The sequence below is a fragment of the Tetrao urogallus genome, assembly GCF_951394365.1.
Source record: "Tetrao urogallus genome assembly, chromosome: 3".
In the NCBI taxonomy this organism is placed as follows: Eukaryota; Metazoa; Chordata; class Aves; order Galliformes; family Phasianidae; genus Tetrao; species Tetrao urogallus.
In genome coordinates, this window is record NC_136815.1 from 827370 (window position 1) to 845277 (window position 17908).

Genomic DNA, 17908 nt, shown 5'->3' on the forward strand with positions numbered 1-17908 from the left:
ACATCTAAACCAAATTTCTTCTCAATCCTTAAAAAAAAATCCTTTTGCAAGCAGACCGTGTAAAAAGATGATTCCTCCCCAGCCTGTAAGCTCTCTTCAAGTACTGGAAGGCCACCGTCAGATGTCCCTGGAACCAACTCTTCTCCAGGCTGAACAAGCCCAACTCCATCAGCCTTTCTTCACAGTAAACGCGCTCCACTCCTTTGATCTTCTCTGAGGACCTCCACTCAACCCACTGCACACAGCTTCCTCAGCATTCCGGCCTGACACCCGGAAAGCAGGCCTCACACACCTAGGCACATCCCATTCAACAGCCCCTCTCTCTACTTTCCTCCATCTTCTCCAGAAGAGGTCATGAAGGGGCTCATGGCTGCATCATCCATTCACACACCCACCAATAAACGAACCCAACATCTCAACTCCACACATTGAACTCCTCTGCCTAAAAATATTAAAGCCATCATGGATGGCCCGATGCTGAAACAGCACAGAAATGCCTGCCTCCTTGCTCCAAAACACAATTTTCAAAACAAAAATGGAATCAAGGTGATGACACAGCACAATCAATACAGAAGACAACGACTAAGCTCAAGGAAAGCAAATTCAGTAGAAGGCAGGCAGGGAGTGCAGTGCAGTGCAACCAGCAGCGTCTCAAGCCAAACGCACACGGGAATCACAGAACAGCCCTCTAAGGAGGCCTGCCTTCAGCATCTCACAAAGTGGCCACAAACACGGCTGCATGAGTAGCACACAATGGCATCACTAACGAGACCACATCACTCCTCCAAAGCTTTGCACAAGCCTTCCAACATCTTCCAAGAGATGCGCCTTCCTCGTCACTCCCGTCACACTCAAAAGTGCCGACAGGGTCAAAGGATCAAATCCACAACACGAGGAAATGAAAAGGAAGTGTTGTGGGAAGGCAAACACACCCCACCTCATGACTGGCCAGGCTCTGGCACGCAAGAGCTGCTCACTGCACAGTGCTGCTATGCGCAGAGGCTCTCTCCAAGCCCTCAGGCACTCACACAGCAGCATAAAAGCCGGCCCTGGGCCTCCCTCCCTCACACCACTCTCCTGACACCTTCTCTTCTGAGCTCTTCCAGGTGAGCCTGCAACCCCATTCCCTTCAATCCCTGCCCCACCTGGCCAAGTTCTCCACAACTCCTCTGCCCCCAGATCTTGCACCACCCCACTGCCAAACTCCCTGCACCTGAACCCACTCATCCCTTCTCCCTTGGTCACCGCAGCACAGCTCCTTACACCCACAAAACCCCCCTCACACCCAACACCCTCTCTTGCAGAGACCCTCCACCCCACAGCCATGTCCTGCTACGACCTCTGCCGCCCCTGCGGACCCACTCCGCTGGCTAACAGCTGCAACGAGCCCTGTGTCAGGCAGTGCCAGGACTCCCAAGTCGTCATCCAGCCCTCCACCGTCGTGGTCACCCTGCCGGGACCCATCCTCAGCTCCTTCCCCCAGAGCACTGCCGTCGGATCCTCCGCATCAGCTGCCGTGGGCAGCGCCCTCGACGCCCAGGGAGTGTCCATCTCCTCCGGCGGCTTCGGCTTCGGAGGCCTGGGCTGCTTCAACGGCGCGAGAGCCCGCTACCCCTGCTAAGGGCCTGCGCCCACACCCTGACACCAAACACCTGCACCCTGCAAGGCACCTCATGCACTGAGCTCACGTCTCTGTGTCACTCATGGCACAAGGCCACACCAGCCATGGATCTTCTTCTCATGGCACAAAACAAGCAAGCAGAGAACACCCTCGGAACATGCCGTCTGCAAACATGAGTGCACTTACTTCCTCCTGTCTCTGCACCTTACATCGTGACCTTTCCACTTGGCGATCACCAAGTGTGTCCTTCCTTTCAGTGTGTTTTCCTCAATAAAGTTCTCATGCATGCCAGCAGCACATTTCTCCTCTTCATTCCTTTGCTTAATGCTCTTTCTGTTTCACCCATTACAAAGACATGGCTCTAGACATGATCGTGTTGGGTCCCAGAGGCCCCACGACCTCCTCTTGCAACCACGTCACCTTGTCAACAAGAGCACTGGTGGCTAGCAGATGGCATTCTGCTCATCACCTATTATCTTCTGCAAAGAAAGGGAAATAGTCCAATTGCACTGCTCAAGTGCAGTCAGGAATAGCAGGCTGTCCACAGTCAGCTCCACTCCCATCACCCGGGCTTTTCATGACGATACTGAACAGCACTGGCCTCACTTCCCAGTCTTGGCCAAAACAGCTACGAACTCACAACATCACGACTCTGTTTTACTCACCTCAGACCTCCGGACCCTTGTGGTCAGCCACTTTACAGACCAACTCAGCATCCATTTCCCTGTACAGATCGCACACACTTTGCCCATCAGCACATCCAGGGAGAAAACCTCAAAGCCTTCGCTAAAGGCAAAGGCACTGCACGCCCTTATGCGCAAAGCTGCTCACTTCAAAGTAGAAAAACGCAGGTAGGTTTGCCCTTTCGTGCTCTCTATTCCCACCACTTCTTAGCCAGTCGGAGGGAATCCCATGACAGCTATCCACATTGAGCACTCCCCATCATGTTCTTCTTCCTCTGGCATATGGCAACACAGTCCGGGATTTCCTCTTCACTTCCCCAGCGGCACAGGACACTTCCACAGATATCTATTTTGCCACTCTTCCTTCTTCCTTCTCCTTCAAGACAGCAGGGCTATGAGCTCTGGCCCGCACATCACAAGCCCCTCCCAGGCACTCTGACCTCTCCAAGACAAATGACGGCGCCCTTGCAAGGACATCTCATGGCTCCCTCAGCATTCATGGGTAGAACCAGGCCGACCTCACAGCCTTGAGCACGTCCACCCTACTTCTCTTCATCTCCCTTAGCAACAAGCGCTATTCACCTCAGCAGCAAGCCACAGAGCACTCACCTCAGCTGAACGGGGGCATGAGATATGATTTAGGGGCCTGTGGTAGCAGTGGTGGTGGGAGGACGGTTGGACTAGATGACCTTGTCGGTCCTTTCCAACCTCGCGATTCTATCATTCTATCATTCTACGGCCTGCAACCTTCAGCCATGTGCTTGACCACATGGCCAGGAGTGGCTCACGGCTGCATCTCCACGTAGCATGCATGCTTCCAATTTCCCTGTGCAATCTCCAAATCCTCACGGCAACCATCAAAGGCCATGCAGAGAAACGGCCTCAGCCAACTGACATTCGACTCCACAGGGATCCCACAGCGCCTGCTTCAGCCTTCATCACCAGCACCCTCCCGTTCTGCTCAGGGCTTGCTACCTCTCAACCACGCCTGAGACAACTGTGTCCTGACCTCACAAACCCCCTCCTCTGCCTAAATAAGCCACAGTCCCCACACAGAGCCCTGCGCTGAAACTACACCAAAGACGCAGGAAACCAGTTCCCAAATCAAACCTTGACAGATTAGAGGAACCCAGATGTCTGCAAAGCACACCCAATGGGAAAGAGAAGGGCAAAGCACATGGAAAGGGACAGGTAGCGAAAGCAAGCAGGGAGCAAATGCCACACAAGGGTCTCATGCCGGACGCACTTGCAAAGCCCAGAGCAGCCTGCGAGGATGCCACGAAATGGGATCCTCACCACACAAGGCACCACACAAACCACCCTACATCAGTGCTACGCAGTGACCTCACTCCTAAGACCACAACTCTTCCATGCCTTAGATGCATCTCCCAACCACCATCATGAGACACACCTTCCAAGTAAATGCAACAAAATAGTCATTTTCCCTTAAAAACTGCCGACAAGGTCAAAGGATCAAATCCACAACAAAAGGTAATGAAAAGAGAGAGCTGTGGAAGGCAAACACACCCCACCTCATGACCTGCCAGCCTCTGACACGCAAGAGCTGCTCACTGCACAATGCTGCCATGCGCAGAGGCTCTCTCCAAGCCCTCAGGCACTCACACAGCAGCATATAAGCCGGCCCTGGGACTCGCTCCCTCACACCACTCTTCCTGGCACCTTCTCCTCTGCAAACCTCCAGGTAAGCCTGCACCCTGCTGCCCTCCTTCACCCAGCGCAACTGGCCCAGCTCTCCACAACACCTCTGCCCCCAACCCCTGCAACCTTCCTGCATCCCCACAGCCACACTGCCCACAGCTCCACATCACGACACCCAACTCCCTGGGAACCCAACGCCATTGCTTCCTTCAACCCTCAAAAAACCGCACTCACCCAACGCCCTCTCTTGCAGAGACCCTCCACTCCACAGCCATGTCCTGCTACGACCTCTGCCGCCCCTGCAGTGGGGGACCCACCCCGCTGGCTAACAGCTGCAACGAGCCCTGTGTCAGGCAGTGCCAGGACTCCCAAGTCGTCATCCAGCCTCCTGCTGTGCTGGTCACCCTGCCGGGACCCATCCTCAGCTCCTTCCCCCAGAACACCACCGTCGGATCCTCCGCATCAGCTGCCGTGGGCAGCGCCCTCGACGCCCAGGGAGTGTCCATCTCCTCCGGCGGCTTCGGCTTCGGAGGCCTGGGCTGCTTCAACGGCGGGAGAGCCCGCTACCCCTGCTAAGGGCCTGCGCCCACACCCTGACACCAAACACCTGCACCCTGCAACGCGCCTCACGCACTGACCAGGCACCTCTGGGTCACTGACAGTACATGGCATCAGCAGCTCTTCAACCATGGCTCTTCATTCGTCATAACAAAGAAGCAAGCAGGGAACGGGACCTGACAACACTGCTTACAAGGAGGGCCTCTGAAAAATTTAATATCTTGAATGTACTTCTCTAAATCCTTTTCTTTCTCTACACTGATGCTGATGGTTATGCTACATGCACTTAAAGCCATGGCTTTCAGTCTTCGTGCTCCTTCCTTTCATGTATTTCCTCAATAAAGTTCTCTTGCACACCAGCCTCAGAATTCTCTCCATCCTTTCTTCAGCAAATGCTCTTCACACCTCTCCCATTCCAAAGACACGGCTCTAGAGGCCATTCGGATGGGACCAAGGGGGCCCCATGACCTCCCCTGCCACAAATGGTACCAGCAAGAACAGTTGGGGCAGCGACTGGGCTTCCAGCACATCACGCAACATCCATGCTTGCCCACACAAACTCTTGGGCACACCAACGCCCTTCTGCCCATGTCCACTGAAACAACCTCTCCCTGGCAGCACACCCCAGCAGGAGGCTCCTATAATGACCAAAAAAACATAGACACAGAATCCTTTACCTGTTAAAGAATTTGTAGTGACCACGCCGTCCTACTGTCCCGCTCAAGCACACTCAGGTACAGCTGTCAGACAGGGAACACTGCCCATACTTTCAGTACCTCAAAGGACAGGGACTACACCAATTATTCTGCTGGATAACCGGTTCTACCGCTTGCCCCCCTCACACTGCAAAAAGCTTCCTTTCTCTAACAAGCAAGGTTCAAATTCAGTGCTGTCCACTGTCCTTTCTTCTGGCAGCAGACAGTCATGCAAAAGGGCTGGCTCTCTTCTCATCCTTCCCTAACATCTGGGATTTATACGCAAGGATAAGATCTACCAAGAGTATCCTTGTGTCCCGACTCAAAACTGCCTGCTGTCTCAGCTTCTCCACATCGTAAGGAAGTTCCAGGCCCATCAGCCCTGCACTGGAGCTGCTCCACCATATCCATGTCTGTCTTCCACCTCGGAATGTAAACTTGAATCACCTGCACTGAGCAGAAAAAAAACAGTGCATCCTCCAGCGTGCTAGCGATGCTCTTCCCAATGGCCTTCTGGAGAATGATGAACTCATTTGTCACACGGCTGTGTTGTTCCCCTACCATCACCTTGCTCGCCAACAGCAAAACCCAGGTCCTCCTCAGCAAAGCTGACTGCCACCCTCTCATTTCCATTGCTCCCTGTTACTGCTTCCCCTCTGCAGGACTTCACTGTCCCCTCCTGCTGCCTCTGGATGTCCCCCTGTGACACACAACCCAGCCTCTCCACATCCTTCACAAACGAGGACTATTCACCTGGGCCATCGGCTGCTCCTTCCCGTCTTCTACCATTTGCAAACTCACTGGGATCTCTACCATCGCCCAGCTTTTTAATACAGGCGCTGAACACTGCTGGCCTTACTACTGAGCCTTGACACATTCGGGGCACTTCACCACACTGCTGCATTCAGCCACTTTCAAGCCCACCCCTGCGTCCTCTTTGACAGTTTCTCTGGGATCGCGTCATGGGAGGAAGCCTCAATGCCTTTACTAAAGGCAAGGCAATCAACTGTCACGGCCCCCCGTCATCCACCAGGCACATCACTTCAGTGTAGAGGAAACTGAGGTGGCTTTGTACATCCACTGCTTTCTGCAAGGATTGCCTTCACTTCCTCCCCACTGACTAACATCAGGTCAACCAGCCTGAAGTTTCTCTCAGCTTCCTTCTTCATTTCTTGAACGCAGGAGGGAGATGAGTCTCTCCCATTCTTCAGGAATCACTTCGATTCACCAGGACCTTACAGGGTCAACTGAAAAGGGCCTTACAAAGACATCAGGCACGTCCCTCAGCATCTGTGCGAGAAACTTGTCAGGTCCTGTAGACTTTTGCACACCCAGGGGCACAAGTTCTTCATTTGACCCAGCAACCGGCAGCATGCATCTTTCCCACATCCCACCGGGCAGCACAAAGGGAACTCCAGATGGCACTGTGTCAGACCAAAGCCCAGGCTTCCATCTGGATGATCCCCGATAAGGGTGGCATAGAGAGAGGACACTGGGACCTTTCTGGGACTAAGGCAGTACTCCCAACTCCAAAAGCCCTGTCAGCTCTGACACAGCCCCACACGGACAGCATCCTGCTCTGGTTGTCCACCCCAGGCGCACAGCAGGCAGCCCCCTTTCTGCAGCTGCACCTCTGTACGCACCAGGGCCAGCAGACACCTGAGCAGGCAGCGCTCCCAGGGGGAGAGGGAGACGGGCTGAAGACTGCTTTGTCACGTGGGACAAAGGCAAGGAAGGAGGGAATGCAATTCCAGTGGCAATAAAGCCCAAGAGGCACTGAGGCATGGAGCAGCTTAACAAGGATGCCAGGACATGGCGTACACACCTCACAACACAGCCACAAACCACCACCACAAGTGCCACACGGTGACCTCACTCCTGATACCCACCCACCACTCACACTTTCAGCACGTATGGACTCAAATACCAGTCCCACGTGAACACTGCCAACAGGGTCAAAGGAATACAACCACAAGAGTAGGAAATGAAAAGGCAGCATTTTCGGAAGACAAAAACGCATCGTGTCATCACTGGTCAAGCATTGGCACGCAAAAGCTGTTCGCTGCACGCAATGCTGCCATGCGCAGAGGCTCTCGCCAAGCCCTCAGGCACTCACACAGCAGCATAAAAGCCGGCCCTGGGCCTTGCTCCCTCACACCACTCTCCTGACACCTTCTCCTCTCAGCTCGTCCAGGTGAGCCTGAATCCCTTGCTGCCTTTCTTTGGCCACCCCACCTGGTCAAACTCTCCATACCTTGCTCTGACCCCAAACTCTGCTGCCCTTCCACCTCCTCTCTGTCATGCTCCCCACAACCCCTAATCAGGCCTCCCTGCTGCCTGAGAACCCAACGGCTTTGCTTCCCTCACCCCTCAAAACCCTGCACTCACCCAACGTCCTCTCTTGCAGAGACCCTCCACCCCACAGCCATGTCCTGCTACAACCTCTGCCGCCCCTGTGGACCCACCCCACTGGCTAACAGCTGCAACGAGCCCTGTGTCAGGCAGTGCCAGGACTCCCAAGTCGTCATCCAGCCTCCTGCCGTGCTGGTCACCCTGCCAGGACCCATCCTCAGCTCCTTCCCCCAGAGCACCGCCGTCGGATCCTCCGCATCAGCTGCCGTGGGCAGCGCCCTCAACGCCCAGGGAGTGTCCATCTCCTCCGGCGGCTTCGGCTTCGGAGGCCTGGGCTGCTTCAACGGCGGGAGAGCTCGCTACCCCTGCTAAGGGCCTGCGCCCACACCCTGACACCAAACACCTGCACCCTGCAACGCGCCTCACGCACTGACCAGGCACCTCTGGGTCACTGATGCCACATGGGCTCACCAGCTATGGCTCTTCTTTTTACTGCACGAAACAGGGAAGCATGGAACAACATCAGACCAGGCTGCCTGGAAACATGGCCGCTTAAACTTTCCTCTGTCCTCGCACTTCAAATTGTGCTCTTTCCACTTGGCGATCACCAAGTGCATCCTTCCTTTTAGTGTCTTTCCCTCAATAAAGTTCTCTTGCACGTCAGCCTCAGATTCCTCCTCTTCATTGTGGTTTGCACAATGCCCTTTCCACTTCACCCACTACAAAGACATGGCTCTAGAAACCATCAGGTCTGCTACAAAAGGGCCCCAACACCTCCTCTTGCAACCGTGTCTTCAACAAGAGCTTTGCTGCCTAGCACATGCCCTTCAGCACATAATACATTATCTACATTATCGCTACCCCCAGGCAGATCCACGCTTCCAGCCAATTTGGTGTCATCTGCGAATTTACTGAGGGTGCACTCGATGCCCTCATCGAGGTCATCTATAAAGATATTGAAGAGGACAGGCCCCAGCACCGACCCCTGCGGAACACCACTCACGACCGGTCGCCAGCTGGATTTGACTCCATTCAACACCACTCTCTGCGCCCGGCCCTCCAGCCAGCTCCTTACCCAGCCAAGAGTGTACCCATCCAAGCCTCAGACTGCCAACTTCTGCAGGAGAATGCTGTGGGAGACAGTGTCAAAGGCTTTGACACAGGCGTTTCATTCACTTCCCCGTCTTGGCCTGGACAACTCTGAACTCACCACATCAGGTCTCTGTCACTCCTCTCACACCAACAGATCCCTGCCTTCAGACACTTCTAAGAACATCTCAGCATCTACTTACCTGAGCAGTTTGCTGACAGTTTGCCTGTAAAGCATGTCATGGGAGGAAGCCTCAAAGCCATTCCTTAAGACAAAGGCATCAAATGTCACTTCACCCCCTCATGCAAAAAATTAATCACTTCAGTGCCGAAAATCTGAGGTGGGCGTGTGCAACTTTGTTCTCTACTTCCAACAACTTCTGTTGCTGAGCCATTCTGAGCATGGCTGTACTTTCTGGGAGGATTTCCACCACCTCCTTCCCCAGGACTAATGTCAGGCCGACCAGGCTGAAGTTCCATCCGTCTTCATTCTTCACTACTTTAAGATGGGAACAGCAAGAGTCTCTTACAGTTTACAGAAACCGCTTCTCATTACACTGATCCTTCTAACGTAATTGATGTCAGCATGGTCAACACAGCAGACCCTCACCACTCATGGGTGCAACTCTACAGGTTCATTCAACTCATGCAGAACCTTCCTGATCTCCACAAATCCAAGAATTACACACGCCCAAAAACAACACAAAGAACTCTTACTCTCTTCACTACGGACAGCCTGACACACTCCCTTACCATTTGGGATGCAAATACCCCCACAAACAACTCAGGTCTGCAGCCCACGAGACACTGCGTCCTCAGAGTTCACCGAGGAATTACTGAAACCCTCATTCTGAACAACAAACATATGAGTCCAACTCATGCCTCCACAACGTGCTCCTTCAAAATTAAACGGTGGATCTGAAGGCATTGACCAACTTGTCTTGAAATGCAGCAGCCATGGTGCATCTGCACTGCCTTAGGGAGCCTGTTCCATGCCCACTGCCCTCTGGTGCAGAACCACAGTTGAAAAAAGCCTTTGAGTTGGACTTGTGAGGCAACAGTTCACTCAACGCTTACTGTCTTTGCCTATCTCTGTGCCACACGTTTTCCCCAGAGCCATATGCAGAAAAACTAGGAAAATCTTGGCAGAAATCCTTAGAAATTACGCCTATTAGGATCCCTTGCGGAATGACACGGGTATTCATTTCAGAAAGGGAAGAGCCATCTTCTCCGATCTGGGACACCCAGAATGCCCAGACCAGGCTTCCACGGCTGTTTGTAATTGGTACCTCCTCTAACAACAAAGGCACAAACCATATTGCACAAGTTCCAAGCCATGACCTCGCTGACTCCTTTTCTGTGCTTTGGACACAGAATCTTCCGCATCCTCTGACAACAACGTGCCAAATCCCTCCTCTGCCCTCCGGTACTCTCACTTGGAACGTGCCACCACTGCCAAATGGACGCGTCCTCAGGTATGTAAAAAGGCAGATTGTTGGAAGAGCAACTCATAACAGATGACACGCAACACTACGCGATGCAAGAGTAGTACGCAGCATGGAGAGGAGATCCTTAACAGTCCACTGGTAAGCAGGAGGAACTTACCTCCAACTACACTTGCTGCCCTCCATCACAAGGCTCTGGGACCAGGCCTTCCACCAGCTGCTTTCCGTCCACCTCGGAAGCTCTCCACTTGTCTAACCCACACTGCCTCAGCTTCTGCATGAGCGTGGCATGGGACACAGCCTCAAATCATACCATTATACAAATGCGAAACGGTGGAGGTTGGATGGGATCTTAACCACCATCCCTTCTGTGGGCCGACGGCCTCCCAACAGGGCCCCATCCAACCTGGCCTTGAATGCCCCCAGGGATGCACAACGCACAAGTTGAAGGGGTAGCCTGTGCTAGGGCCTCACCAGCACCCGAGTCAAGAAGTTCTTCCTTACATCTAAACCAAATTTCTTCTCAATCCTTAAAAAAAAATCCTTTTGCAAGCAGACCGTGTAAAAAGATGATTCCTCCCCCAGCCTGTAAGCTCTCTTCAAGTACTGGAAGGCCACCGTCAGATCTCCCTGGAACCAACTCCTCTCCAGGCTGAACAAGCCCAACTCCATCAGCCTTTCTTCACAGTAAACGCGCTCCACTCCTTTGATCTTCTCTGAGGACCTCCACTCAACCCACTGCACACAGCTTCCTCAGCATTCCGGCCTCACACCCGGAAAGCAGGCCTCACACACCTAGGCACATCCCATTCAACAGCCCCTCTCTCTACTTTGCTCCATCTTCTCCAGAAGAGGTCATGAAGGGGCTCATGGCTGCTTCATCCATTCACACACCCACCAATAAACGAACCCAACATCTCAACTCCACACATTGAACTCCTCTGCCTAAAAATATTAAAGCCATCATGGATGGCCCGATGCTGAAACAGCACAGAAATGCCTGCCTCCTTGCTCCAAAACACAAATTTCAAAGCAAAAATGGAATCAAGGTGTTGACACAGCACAATCAATACAGAAGACAGCGACTAAGCTCAAGGAAAGCAAATTCAGTAGAAGGCAGGCAGGGAGTGCAGTGCAGCGCAACCAGCAGCGTCTCAAGCCAAACACATCTGGGAATCACAGAACAGCCCTCTAAGGAGGCCTGCCTTCAGCACCTCACAAAGTGGCCACAAACACGACTGCATGAGTAGCACACGATGGCATCACTAACGAGACCACATCACTCCTCCAAAGCTTTGCACAAGCCTTCCAACATCTTCCAAGACATGCGCCTTCCTCGTCACTCCCGTCACACTCAAAAGTGCCGACAGGGTCAAAGGATCAAATCCACAACACGAGGAAATGAAAAGGAAGTGTTGTGGGAAGGCAAACACACCCCACCTCATGACTGGCCAGGCTCTGGCACGCAAGAGCTGCTCACTGCACAATGCTGCCATGCGCAGAGGCTCTCTCCAAGCCCTCAGGCACTCACACAGCAGCATAAAAGCCGGCCCTGGGCCTCCCTCCCTCACACCACTCTCCTGACACCTTCTCTTCTGAGCTCTTCCAGGTGAGCCTGCAACCCCATTCCCTTCAATCCCTGCCCCACCTGGCCAAGTTGGGTACACTCTTGGCTGGGTAAGGAGCTGGCTGGAGGGCCGGGCGCAGAGAGTGGTGGTGAATGGAGTCAAATCCAGCTGGCGACCGGTCGTGAGTGGTGTTCCGCAGGGGTCGGTGCTGGGGCCTGTCCTCTTCAATATCTTTATAGATGACCTCGATGAGGGCATCGAGTGCACCCTCAGTAAATTCGCAGATGACACCAAATTGGCTGGAAGCGTGGATCTGCCTGGGGGTAGCGACGCCCTACAGAGGGATCTGGACAGGCTGGAGAGCTGGGCTGGAGCCAATGGGATGAGTTTCAACAAGGCCAAATGCCGGGTCCTGCACTTCGGCCACAACAACCCCAGGCGACGCTACAGGCTTGGGGCGGTGTGGCTGGAGGACTGCGTAGAGGAAATGGACCTGGGGGTATTGATTGATGCTCGGCTGAACATGAGCCGACAGTGTGCCCAGGTGGCCAAGAAGGCCAATGGCATCCTGGCTTGCATCAGAAACAGTGTTGCAAGCAGGAGCAGAGAGGTGATTGTTCCCCTATATTCAGCACTCGTCAGGCCGCACCTCGAGTACTGTGTCCAGTTTTGGGCCCCTCACTGCAAGAAAGATATTGAGGCCCTGGAACGTGTTCAAAGAAGGGCAACGAAGCTGGTGAGGGGTCTGGAGCACAGGCCATATGAGGAGAGGCTGAAGGAGCTGGGAATGTTCAGCCTGGAGAAGAGGAGGCTCAGGGGAGACCTTATTGCTCTCTATAACTTCCTGAAGGGAGGTTGTAGTGAGCTGGGGGTCGGCCTCTTCTCTCGTGTCATTAGTGATAGGACCAGGGGGAATGGTTTCAAGCTACGCCAGGGGAAATTCAGGCTGGACATGAGGAAGTATTACTTTTCAGAAAGGGTGGTCAGGCACTGGAATGGACTGCCCAGGGAGGTGGTGGAATCACCGAGTCTGGGGGTGTTCAAGGAAAGACTGGATGTTGTGTTGAGGGACATGGTTTAGTAGGAGCTATTGGGAATAGGTGAACGGTTGGACTGGGTGATCTTTTAGGTCTTTTCCAACCTTAGTGATTCTATGATTCTATGATTCTAAGTTCTCCACAACTCCTCTGCCCCCAGATCTTGCACCACCCCAATGCCAAACTCCCTGCACCTGAACCCACTTCTCCCTTCTCCCTTGGTCACCGCAGCACAGCTCCTTACACCCACAAAACCCCCCTCACACCCAACACCCTCTCTTGCAGAGACCCTCCACCCCACAGCCATGTCCTGCTACGACCTCTGCCGCCCCTGCAGTGGGGGACCCACCCCGCTGGCTAACAGCTGCAACGAGCCCTGTGTCAGGCAGTGCCAGGACTCCCAAGTCGTCATCCAGCCTCCTGCCGTGCTGGTCACCCTGCCGGGACCCATCCTCAGCTCCTTCCCCCAGAGCACCGCCGTCGGATCCTCCGCATCAGCTGCCGTGGGCAGCGCCCTCAACGCCCAGGGAGTGTCCATCTCCTCCGGCGGCTTCGGCTTCGGAGGCCTGGGCTGCTTCAACGGCGCGAGAGCCCGCTACCCCTGCTAAGGGCCTGCGCCCACACCCTGACACCAAACACCTGCACCCTGCAAGGCACCTCATGCACTGAGCTCACGTCTCTGTCTCACCCATGGCACAAGGCCACACCAGCCACGGCTCTTCTTCTCATGGCACAAAACAAGCAAGCAGGGAACACCCTCAGAACATGCCGTCTGCAAACATGAGTGCACTTACTTCCTTCTGTCTCTGCACCTTACATCGTGACCTTTCCACTTGGCGATCACCAAGTGCATCCTTCCTTTTAGTGTTTTCCTCAATAAAGTTCTCATGCATGCCAGCAGCAGATTCCTCCTCTTCATTCCTTTGCTTAATGCTCTTTCCATTTCACCCACTACAAAGACATGGCTCTAGAAGTGAACGTGTTGGATCCAAAAGGGCCCCTTGACGTCCTCTTGCAACCATGTCACCTTGTCAACAAGAGCACTGGTGGCTAGCAGATGGCATTCTGCTCATCACATATTATCTTCTACAAAGAAAGGGAAATAGTCCAATTGCACTGCTCAAGTGCAGTCAGGAATAGCAGGCTGTCCACAGTCAGCTCCACTCCCATCACCCGGGCTTTACATGAAGATACTGAACAGCACTGGCCTCACTTCCTCATCTTGGCCAAAATAGCTATCAAATCACCACATCACGACTGTGTCACTGACCTCAGACCACCAGACCCCTGTGGTCAGCCACTTTATAGTCCACCTCAGCATCCATTTACCCGAGGAGATCACAGATTGTGTGTCTACCAGCACATCATGTGAGGAAGCCTCCAAGCGTTTCCTAACGGCAAAGTCATCAAGTGTCCCTGTAGCCCCTCACACACAAAGCTGGACACGTCAGTGACAAAGAAACTCAGGTCGGGCTGTACATCCGTGCTCTCTATTCCCATCACATCCTATCCACTCCGTGCTCGGCAGTACTTTCAGCAAGGATTTCCTTCACCTCCTTCCCACTGACTAATGTCAGGCCAACCAGCATGCAGAGCCTCACACCTTCCTTCTTCATTTCTTGAAGACAGGAGGGGGATGAAGCTCTCCCCGTTTTCTGGATCATCTCCTCATTATCGTCACCTTTCTAAGATAACTGCCATCAGTGCAAACAAGACATCAGACTGGACCCTCAGCATTTGTGGCTGCAACACAGCAGGGCCTTTGGACTCAGAATCACGGAATCACCAAGGTTGGCAAAGACATTCAGACGAGCCAGACTCCTTTCACCAATATTTCCCAGGAAACCACGTCCCTCACTACAACATCGAAGTGTTTCTTGAACACATCCACGGTCAGTGACTCCAGCATCTCCTTGGGCAGCCCGTTCCAGCACCTGATCACTCTGTCACAGAAGTACTTCCTAATGCCCAACCTCCATCCCCTCTGCCACAACTTGAGGCCATTCCCTCTAGACCAGTCGCTAGTTACCCGGGAGAAGAGATGAAGCCCCACCTCAACACAACCTCCTTTCAGGTAGCGGTAGAGAGCCACAAGGTGACCCCGGAGCCTCCTCTTCTCCACACTAAACAATCTCGGCCCTCTCAGCCGCTCCCCATAAGACTTGTGCTCCACACCACTTACCTGACTCATTCTCCAGCCCTCAACACACTCCAGGGCCTCCATGCCTTTCTTGCACTGAGCGGCCCACATCTGAACACAGCACTCAAGCTGCGGCCTCACCAGGGCAGACTACAGAGGGATGATCGCTTCCCTGCTCCCGCTGGCCACACTATTTCTGATACAAGCCAGGACGCCCTCTTGCTTATACGGGCACACTGCTGGCTCATGTTCAGTTGAGAATCAACCAATCCCCCCAGGTCCCTTTCCTCTAGACAGCCTTCCAGACGCTCTGCCCAAAGCCTGTAGCACTGCCTGGAGTTTTGTGGCCAAAGTGCAGGACCCGGCACTTGGTCTTGTGCAACTTCATCCCACTGGCATCAGCCCTGCGATCCAGCACTGCTCTGTTGGCTCTTCTCTCCCCTTGTCTCGTACCGCTGAAGCTAAAGATGAGCACAGTACTTGAGGTGAGGCCACACCAGCGCACAGCAGAGTGGGATGACCCTACCCTCTCCCACTGGCACTTCTCATCTCGATGCATCCCAGGTACGGTCAGCCATGTTGGCTGCCAGGCCACACTGCTGACTCAGAATCAACTTGCCATCAAACAGAACCGCCTGATCTCTTTCTGTGGGGCTGCTCTTAAGTCTCTCATCCCCAAATACCTAGATATCTCCTGGGTATCCCCATGCCAGGTGCAGAATCAAGCTCTTGCTCGCATTAAACTTTGTGCCATTGGTGATTGCACAGCCCCCTGGTCTCTCAAGAGCTCTCCCAAGGCCGCCCTAATACTGAGAGAGTCAACAGCTCATCCCTAGTCAGGATCATCTAAAAATTTCTTAATTTGTATGCATTTGACTCCTGCATCCAGATCATTTAGTAAGACATGGAAGAGAACAGATTCAAACACGCAGCGCTGGCTAATCTGATACCAGACTGGTCACCTGCCTGATGGAACCAAATCTAAAAAAGCCTCTGAGTTGGACTTGGGAGCCACCCGTTCACACAACGTATGATGAATTTTTGTAGATACATGCTGGAGATCTTCTCCAGGAGAATTTGGCGGGAAGCATTAAGAATAACTTTGATGAAGATGACAGAAATGACGCCTATTGGGATCCCTTGGGGAATGAGATGGGCATTCATCTCAGAAAGGGAAGTGCCATGATTTCAAAACCAGGATACCTAGAATGCCCAGAGCAGGCTTCCAAGGAGATCTGGAACTGGCAACTCCTCTAACAACAAAGACACAAAGCAGAGTGCACAAAGGCCAAGCAATGACCTCACTGTCAACACTGCTCCCATTCTGTGCTTTGGCCACTACTTCCGCGTGCCCTGACTCGTATATGCAAGAACACTCCAACATTCTCACTTGAAAGGAGCCACTGCTGTCAGAAGGACACGTCTTCAAGAGAAGGACACAAAGAGGCAGAGTTGCCGGAAGAAGAACACACATCCCATGACTGGCAACACTAGGTGATGCAAGAGCTGCACCCTGCACAGTGCTGCCATGCGCAGAGGCTCTCTCCAAGCCCTCAGGCACTCACACAGCAGCATAAAAGCCGGCCCTGGGCCTTGCTCCCTCACACCACTCTCCTGACACCTTCTCCTCTGCAAACCTCCAGGTGAGCCTGAACCCCTTGCTGCCTTTCTTTGGCCACCCCACCTGGCCAAACTCTCCATACCTTGCTCTGACCCCAAACTCTGCAACCCATCCAGCTCCTCTCTGTCATGCTCCCAACAACAAGGCCTCCCCGCTACCTGGGAACCCAACGCCATTGCTTCACTCACCCCTTAACACCCTCCGCTCACCCAACGCCCTCTCTTGCAGAGACCCTCCACCCCACAGCCATGTCCTGCTACGACCTCTGCCGCCCCTGCAGTGGGGGACCCACCCCGCTGGCTAACAGCTGCAACGAGCCCTGTGTCAGGCAGTGCCAGGACTCCCAAGTCGTCATCCAGCCCTCCACCGTCATGGTCACCCTGCCGGGACCCATCCTCAGCTCCTTCCCCCAGAGCACCGCCGTCGGATCCTCCGTGTCAGCTGCCGTGGGCAGCGCCCTCAACGCCCAGGGAGTGTCCATCTCCTCCGGCGGCTTCGGCTTCGGAGGCCTGGGCTGCTTCAACGGCGGGAGAGCCCGCTACCCCTGCTAAGGGCCTGCGCCCACACCCTGACACCAAACACCTGCACCCTGCAACGCGCCTCATGCACTGAGGAGGCTCCTCTGGGTCACAGACGCCACATGGGCTCACCAGCTACGGCTCTTCTTTTTACTGCACGAAACAGGGAAGCATGGAACAACATCAGACCAGGCTGCCTGGAAACATGACCGCTTAAACTTTCCTCTGTCCTTGCACATGAAATTGTGCTCTTTCCACTTGGCGATCACCAAGTGCATCCTTCCTTTTAGTGTCTTTCCCTCAATAAAGTTCTCTTGCACGTCAGCCTCAGATTCCTCCTCTTCATTGTGGTTTGCACAATGCCCTTTCCACTTCACCCACTACAAAGACATGGCTCTAGAAACCATCAGGTCTGCTACAAAAGGGCCCCAACACCTCCTCTTGCAACCGTGTCTCCAACAAGAGCTTTGCTGCCTAGCACATGCCCTTCAGCACATAATACATTATCTACTCCTACACTAATACAGTCTCGGCCACATTGACGCTCTTCTGCCCATGCTCTCTTTGGATTAGCACACACTTGATTCCTTTTCCACCTGGGCAAGATTCACTCATATTTACAACAAACATGGTCACAGAATCTTTTCTTTTTGTGCTATCGTCTTGATTTCTTACAGTGCAACAGCCCCGCTCAAGCACAGTCAGCAATAGCAGGCTGTCCACAATCACGTCCAGTCCCCGCACTCAGGCGTTTGGTGAAGACACTGAACGTCATTCTGTTCACTTCCCTTTCATTCACTTCCCCGTCTTGGCCTGGACAACTCTGAACTCACCACATCAGGTCTCTGTCACTCCTCTCACACCAACAGATCCCTGCCTTCAGACACTTCTAAGAACATCTCAGCATCTACTTACCTGAGCA

General features: G+C 53.6%; 2 protein-coding genes and 3 pseudogenes across 6 annotated transcripts; all 5 read left to right on the plus strand.

Annotated features, from left to right (window-relative positions):
• Nucleotides 1–982: 982 nt before the first annotated feature.
• On the plus strand, nt 983–1621 carry LOC306944973 (feather keratin 1-like; the record flags this gene model as incomplete). Its single annotated transcript, XM_079533653.1, has 2 exons — nt 983–1076; nt 1251–1621. The coding sequence occupies exons 1-2, from the start codon at nt 992–994 to the stop codon at nt 1619–1621; spliced, it is 456 nt and encodes a 151-aa protein (XP_079389779.1). The 5' UTR covers nt 983–991.
• A 2615-nt stretch (nt 1622–4236) lies between these two features.
• LOC306944528 (feather keratin 1 pseudogene) lies at nt 4237–4539 on the plus strand (annotated as a pseudogene). Its single transcript has one exon. The product of its transcript is annotated as a feather keratin 1 pseudogene (transcript).
• Nucleotides 4540–7292: 2753 nt separating this feature from the next.
• On the plus strand, nt 7293–7940 carry LOC306944612 (feather keratin 1-like; annotated as a pseudogene). Its single transcript has 2 exons — nt 7293–7410; nt 7624–7940. The product of its transcript is annotated as a feather keratin 1-like (transcript).
• Nucleotides 7941–11587: 3647 nt separating this feature from the next.
• On the plus strand, nt 11588–13315 carry LOC306944463 (feather keratin 1-like; the record flags this gene model as incomplete). Of its 2 annotated transcripts, XM_079533004.1 has the most annotated exons (2): nt 11588–11684; nt 12939–13315. In XM_079533004.1, 2 exons carry the CDS (start codon nt 11597–11599, stop codon nt 13313–13315), a joined length of 465 nt encoding a protein of 154 aa, XP_079389130.1. The 2 variants fall into 2 exon arrangements, with proteins under 2 accessions (XP_079389130.1, XP_079389129.1); XM_079533003.1 differs by lacking the exon at nt 11588–11684 and having other exon boundaries at nt 13013–13315.
• A 3029-nt stretch (nt 13316–16344) lies between these two features.
• Nucleotides 16345–17019, plus strand: LOC306945280 (feather keratin 1-like; annotated as a pseudogene). Its single transcript has 2 exons — nt 16345–16490; nt 16697–17019. The product of its transcript is annotated as a feather keratin 1-like (transcript).
• The last annotated feature ends 889 nt before the right edge of the window (nt 17020–17908 follow it).